Here is a 7,998-nt window from a genome sequence, read left to right on the forward strand (position 1 = left end):
AAACAAGGAAGCTGTCTTTCGGGCTCTTCATTTCTATATCTGCTCTTGGGCTCTAAAGGTAAGGAATTTAAAAACTCATTACGATTTACACACGGTGGTAAAAATGTATAATGCACTCATGTTTTACGTGTGGAGGGAGAAAGGTTGAGATGGCTAAGGCCAGTTCTGCGGATGAAGGATGACAGATTGCCGAAGATTGTCCTTTTCGGCCAACCGTCTTAGGGCTAAACGGAAAGCAGGTCGTCCGTGGTTGGGGTGGGAGGATGTCATAAAGAAAGATTTAAAAGAAACGGGAACTTTCTGGGAGGGTGTAAAGGCGAAAGCTTTGAATAGATTGGGACGGAGGAGGAGCGGGTGTAGCTGTGTTGGCCTCAGAAGGCTTGGTGCTGCGGTGAGTTGTTAGTAGTAGTATTAGTATTTTTTATATTTCCATCTGCTGTAACCGAAATATTTTTGCCAGTGAAGGGACCGCTTTCAACATCAATGGACCTGATGATTTGCCAAGAATAGATACATCTGAGAGGACATACATACGTTTCTAATTGTACGAGTGGCTCCAGACTGAGGCTCGAAGCCTGAATTTGTAGGGAAGGGAGATTTTCTAAATACGAGCACTAATTCCGCCTCTACCATAATTTGAGTCACTCTTTGATCCTATCAAGCCTTAGCAGCAGAAAAAAAACTGGAATATTAATCTCGCTATCAGTGACACCAAGATTTGGGTTTATCTCAGTTATCGAATCTTGAATCTCATTTATCATGTGCGGTTAGGGGATGTAACTTGCATCTAAGACCATGTATATTGCAACGGGCTTCTGTAAACATGTCGGTGGGCAGTTCGGTCGTCTACTAGAGGGAAAGTCCAATTCAAGGCTGACATTTTGTTGCTGTTTTAAGATATGCTGATATGCCTTTTGTCAGCATTTATGAACTGCTGACAAAAGGAAATCAATAACACAATTTTCACGATGTTTGGATTCCCACCATTTCGCTGCTGTCCTCATAGAGTGAGACCCTCCACGATTATGTCCTGTAGTACCAAACAAACGGACCCATTGCTGAAAGAAGGTTTTCAACTGTTAGGACTTGTCGAAACGGCAGTGAGGCCTGCTCTGAGTGTCATGAACATAATTTTATGTTTCTTTCAAAAAAAAAAAAAAAAATGCCAGTGACTGTTCACTGATACTTGAAGAGGAATAATATTTTAAACTTCCATTACTAACATGTTTTTTTTCAATTTTTTCTTAAATTTGTTTTTCCATTATATTTCTAGAAGTCCAAGAATCGCAATCAATTTTTTTTTCAGGCTTCTTTCCAGAGTGGCCAACAGTTCTAACCAACCCAGAGACATCACTGATAAGGTAAGCACACCTTTTATTGGTATATCATTTGGTATCAAATCATTTTGTAAATAAAATCACAATTTATATGCTATAAAAATGAAAAAAAAGTGCAGCCAATAGAAACGAAAAGTTGGTGCACTCCAAAGTAACTAGTAACTTGTTCTGCTACTGTGAAGAACTAAAATATTTTAAAACGAAAAATGAAAGCGTGTCGGAGTCATGACGATTTTTTTTTTACTATTCAAGAACCATTTTCTATGCCAAGACTTCTCTACTCTTTCCTTTCTATCCTTAAAAAATATCAATTTTTGCATGTAGGAAGAAAAACAGAATTATTTTGTTCTTTTCGGTGTGCCTTGTGATAAAGATATTTTTTTTTTGTATATATATATATATATATATATATATTATATATATATATATATATATATATATATATATATATATATATGATATATATATATATATATATTAATATCATGAAAGAGAAATCACAATGCTACCACAAGCAACAGCACAAACACAACACAAAAAAAAGAAAAAAAAAAAAAAAAAAAAAAAAAGAGACAGAAGGAGAAAAGGAAGATTCCTAAATTAGTGATTAATATAGACCAGCACTTGAATGAGGCCTTAACCCTACTCATCCATACAATCACATAGGTCAAACAGCATAGCCACACACAATCAACCATAAAGAATAATCCATGGACAGGCAGTCATGTCGTCAATAAGTATAAGTCGTCATTTACCAAACCATAGAAAAAATAATATAGACAAATAATTCAGAGGCAACACCCAACATAAGGGCTCATCAGGAGAATACACTGGCCTATATAGGGTTTCGCCACTCTAAATTTCTCTACCCAGCACAGTGTTGTGGCTACCACAGAATATCCATGGCATCCCCGCGTCAGGTATCACCCCAAAATACATGTCTATGAAAAAAACAGCAATGTTAAAACAACCAAGTAAAACCAAAACAAGCTTATCCTGTTAATATATCCCTCCCTTTAGCAACAATAGGTAAACTAAATATTATAAATTTTACCAAATCACAAATATTAACACATTGCAAAAAACCTGAATGAACTAAACAATTATATAATTCATCTTTACCTGTGGCTAATTTTTTAAAAATTCCGCTCAAATAGAAACACAATTCAAAATAAATGGCGCTGTGACAACATTTCTCGAACCTCCGAAATTAGTCAAAAATTTCTTTAAAAAACTAAAAACTAATAAAAAAAGTAAAAAAAGCTAAAAAACTAAAAAAAACTAAAAAAAGGTAAAAAACTAAAAAAAATTAAAAATTAAAAAAAACTAAAAAAAAGGAAAAAACTGAAAAATAAGCTAAAATAAAGGTAAAAACCATAAAAAACTAAAAGAAAAAAAGTAAAAAACTAAAAAAAATTTTCATCTAAAAACTAAAAAAAACTAAAAAAGGTAAAAACTAAAAGAACTAAAAAAGAAAAAAATAAATGACGAAACTCAAAGAGAAAGCGACCAGGACAAAAGGAATGTTCGATAGCAATCAACAAAGCACCGGGACACAGGGAGTATAAATGACGACCAGGACATAAGTAAAAAAAAAAAAACTATCTATATATATAAAAATAAGTTGTCTGTGGATCTGTGGATCGTGGATCAGGTGACGTCACCTGAAAAAACTGGATCAGGTGACGTCAAAACTGAAAAAACTAAAAAAAGGCAAAAACTACAAAAAAAACTAAAAACTAATAAAAAAAATAAAAAAGCTAAAAAACTAAAAAAAGGCAAAAACTACAAAAAAAACTAAAAACTAATAAAAAAGCTAAAAAACTAAAAAAAAAGGCAAAAACTACAAAAAAAAAAAAACTAATAAAAAAAATAAAAAACTAAAAAAACTAAAAAAAGGTAAAAAACTACAAAAACTAAAACTAAAAAAAAACGTAAAAAAAGAAAAAACTGAAAAAATAAGCTAAAATAAAGGTAAAAAACCAATAAAAAACTAAAAAAAACTGAAAAAAACTAAAAAAAGGCAAAAACTACAAAAAAACTAAAAACTAATAAAAAAAGTAAAAAAGCTAAAAAACTAAAAAAACTAAAAAAACTAAAAAAAGGTAAAAAACTAAAAAAAATAAAAAATAAAAAAAAATAAAAAAAAGAAAAAACTGAAAAATAAGCTAACATAAAGGTAAAAACCAATAAAAAACTAAAAAGAAAAAAAGGAAAAAACTAAAAAAAATTTTCATCTAAAAAACTAAAAAAAACTAAAAAAGGTAAAAACTAAAAGAACTAAAAAAGAAAAAATAAATGACGACACTCAAAGAGAAAGCGACCAGGACAAAAGGAATGTTCGATTAGCAATCAACAAAGCACCGGGACACAGGGAGTATAAATGACGACCAGGACATAAGTAAAAAAAATAATTAACAAAACTAAAAAGAAGGTAAAAACTACAAAAAACTAAAAAGAAAAAAAAACTAAAACTAATAAAAAACTAAAAAATCTAAAAATCTAAATAAACTAAAAAAAGAAAAAAAAGGAAAAAAATAAAGGAGAAAAACAAAACTAAAAAACGAATGTATATACAGACCGGTACACCGGGATACAAATGACGACCGGGACACAGGGAATATAAATGACGACCGGGACACAGGGACACAACTACAACGGGGGACACCGGGAGAAACAGGGGGATATAAATGACGACCGGACAAAAAAACTAAAAAGAAAAAAAAACTAAAAACTAATAAAAAACTAAAAAAATCTAAAAATCTAAATAAGCTAAAAAAGAAAAAAAAAGGAAAAAAAAAGGAGAAAAACAAAACTAAAAAACGAATGTATATACAGACCGGGACACCGGGATACAAATGACGACCGGGACACAGGGAATATAAATGACGACCGGGACACAGGGACACAACTACAACGGGGACACCGGGGAAACAGGGGGATGTAAATGACGACCGGGACACCGGGACAGGGCGCGCGCGTAAGTCATTACGCGCATATTAGTTACGCGCCATTGTAGTTGGGTCCCTATGTTCCCACCTGTGAATATATATATATAATATATATATATATATATATATATATATATATATATATATATATATATATATATATATATATATATATATATATATATGTGTGTGTGTTTTTAACTACGTAAAACTTGCGAATATACAACATTCTTCGCTGTCCCATTGTCTGTGCATATAAATAGATAGTCAGGTTTACCGACTCTTGAACATGCAACATATAATTGTCCATGGGAAAAACAATCCGTATTCAGATCTATACTGATGATTCTAATGATTACCCTTGAACATTGTTGATGGTGATTGCTAATCGAATATTCCCTGTGTCGCCGTCGTCATTTATATATCCGCCTGTGCCCCCCGGCGTCCCCGTTGTAGTTGTGTCCCTGTGTCCCGGTCGTCATTTATATTCCCCTCTGTCCCGGTGGTCATTTGTGTCCCGGTGTCCCAGTCTGTAATTCTCTTTGAGTGTCCCGGTCGTCATTTAATATTCCCTGTGTCCCGGTGTCCCGGTCGTCATTTGTGTCCCGTTCTGTATATACATTCGTTTTTGAATTGTCTTTCTTTTAGTTTTTAGTTTTTACCTTTTTTAGATTTTTTAGTTATACCTCATGATTCTTATGATTACCCTTGAGCTTTGTTGATGGTGATTGCTAATCGAACAATCCCTGTGTCCCCGTCGTCATTTATAGATCCCCATGTGCCCTCCGGCGTCCCCATTGTAGTTGTGTCCCGGTTGTCATTTATATTCCCTGTGTCCCGGTCGTCATTTGTGTCCCGGTCTGTATATACATTCGTTTTTGAATTGGTATATGATGAAATAAATTTTTGTGTTTTTCCCCTTTTCTTCTTTTTAGTTTTTTTTGGTTTTTACCTTTTTTTTAGTTTTTTTAGTTTTCTTTTCTTTTCTCTTTTTAGTTTTTTATGTGCAGCAGCTTCCTTTTTGAAAGCTTTTTTTAGCAGCTTTTTTTGAGCAGCTTCCTCGGCTGCTGCCATTGTAGGTTCTTCAGTCATTTTACTATTAAACATTTTCCGTCCACGATTTTCTTACAATTAAAAATTTGTCTTTGAACGATTTTCTTAAATACCTTTAATGACGTCATCGTCATAACAATGACGACAACTAACTTCATGACGACATGACATGATGACATGACGTCACTCGACAGACACACAGACAAACAACTTATTTTTATATATATATAGATATATATATATATTATATATATAGATATATATATATTATATATATATAGATATATATATATTATATATATATATATATATATATATATATATATATATATATATATATATATATATATATATATATATATATAAGTTGTCTGTCTGTCTGTCAGGTGACGTCATGTTTCTGTGTTGACTGACGTCATCAAGTTAGTTGTCGTCATTTTTGCTACGACGGTGACGTCATTCAAGATATTTAAGACATATGTTCACGTAGAAATCTATTAATGTTTAAGTTTAAAATGACTGATGAACTTACAATGGCAAAAGCCGATGAAGATGCTCAAAGAGTCTATGCCAAAAAAAATTGCTGATGATAGAGAAAGTCAGAAAAGAAAGCGTGCCGAGGAATCAAAAGAACAGCAAGGAAACAGGCTTGAGGCTGATAGAGAAAGAAAGAACAGAAAGCGTGCCGAGGAATCAAAAGAACAGCAAGGAAACAGGCTTGGGGCTGATAGAGAAAGAAAGAACAGAAAGCGTGCGAGGAATCAAAAGACAGCAAGGAAACAGGCTTGAGGCTGATAGAGAAAGAAAGAACAGGAAGCGTGCGAGGAACTACCAGAGCGACGCGGAAGCAGACTTGCTGCTAAAAGAGAAAGTGAAAAAAGAAGGCGTGCCGAGAATTACAAGAACAGCAAGAAATCAGGCTTGCTGAAGTCAGGAAGTTAGTTGTCGTCATTTTTGCTATGACGGTGACGTCATTAACGGTATTTAAGAAATTTGTTCACGGAAAAATGTTTAATTGTAAAATGACTGAAGAACCTACAATGGCAACAGCCGAGGAAGCTGCTCAAAGAGTTTATGCCAAAAAACTTGCTGCTGATAGAGAAAGTAAGAAAAGAAAGCGTTCCGAGGAATCACAAGAACAGCAAGAAAACAGGCTTGCAGCTGATAGAGAAAGTAAGAAAAGAAAGCGTGCCGGGGAATCAGAAGAACAGCAAGAAATAGGCTGGCGGCTAAAGAACGCAAAACCGCGCAGTTAGATGAAAATCCACCTGGACAGCGAGAGTCAAAACATATCAAAACTGAAAATGATAGCGATGATGATTGGGTTTGGAATTTTGACTTGGATAAGGTCATCAATGCTACCAGATTTAAGTTAAAAAAACAAAGGTTCATCGATATGTACTTCATAGTGACGCTGAAAAATAAAGAAGAAAAAGAAAACTGAAAAAAGAAAAAAGGTAAAAAACTAAAAAAAAAAACTAAAAAGAAAAAACACTCAAAAAGAAATTACAGACCGGGACACAATGACGACCGAGACAGAGGGAATATAAGTGACGAACCGGGAACCTCAAGAGAAATTACAGACTGGATACCCGGACACAAATCACGACCGGGACACAGGGAATATAAATGATGACCGGGGACACAGGGACACAACTACAACGGGGACGCCGGGGGCACAGGCGGGATATATAAATGACGACCGGGACACAGGGATTGTTCGAATAGAAATTACAGACCGGGACACCGGGACAAAAATGACGACCGGGACACAGGGAATATAAATGACGACCGGGACACTCAAAGAGAAATTACAAACTAGGACACCGGGACACAAATGACGACCGGACACAGGGAATATAAATGACGACGCGGACACAGGGACACAACTACAACGGGGACGCCGGGGGGCACAGGGGGATATATAAATGACAACGGCGACACAGGGAATGTTCGATTAGCAATCACCATCAACAATGTTCAAGGGTAATCATTAGAATCATCAGGTATAGATCTGAATACGGATTGTTTTTCCCATGGACAATTATATGTGCATGTTCAAGAGTCAGTAAACCTGACAATCTATTTATAAGCACAGACAATGGGACAGCGAAGAAAGTTGTATATTCGCATGTTTTACGTAGTTAAAAACATATATTTATATCTATCTCTATCACAGGTGGGCACAGGGACACAACTACAATGGCGCGTAACTAATATGGCGCGTAACGACTTACGCGCGGGGGGGGGGCTTGGGGGGGGCGCGAAGCAAGTCCCAGTCGTCATTTGTGTCCCGGTGTCCCCAGTTTGTAATTTCTCTTCGACTGTCCCGGTCGTCATTTATATTCCCTGTGTCCCGGTGTCCCGGTCTGTAATTTCTATTCGAACAATCCCTGTGTCCCGGTCGTCATTTATATATCCCGCCTGTGCCCCCGGCGTCCCCGTTGTAGTTGTGTCCCTATGTCCCCGTCGTCATTTATATTCCCTGTGTCCCGGGCGTGATTTGTGTCCGGGTTTCCCAGTCTGTATTTTCTCTTTGAGGTTCCCGGTCGTCATTTATATTCCTGTGTCCGGTCGTCATTTGGTGTCCCGATGTCCCTGTATGTAATTTCATCAGTTGACAACATGACGTCAGTCGACAAACAACTTCATGACGC

The 7,998-nt window shown here is 35.5% G+C and overlaps 1 protein-coding gene across 1 annotated transcript in view; it reads left to right on the forward strand.

Moving 5' to 3' along the window:
- Nucleotides 1-7,998, forward strand: part of LOC136038895 (rho-associated protein kinase 1-like) — a gene marked incomplete in the record, with an annotated part of 131,202 nt that overhangs the window by 47,420 nt on the left and 75,784 nt on the right. The window contains 1 exon segment of the mRNA XM_065722371.1: nt 1,307-1,361. Within this exon segment, the coding sequence (XP_065578443.1) occupies nt 1,307-1,361 (55 nt within the window).

The sequence above is a fragment of the Artemia franciscana genome, chromosome 18, assembly GCF_032884065.1.
Source record: "Artemia franciscana chromosome 18, ASM3288406v1, whole genome shotgun sequence".
NCBI lineage: Eukaryota > Metazoa > Arthropoda > Branchiopoda > Anostraca > Artemiidae > Artemia > Artemia franciscana.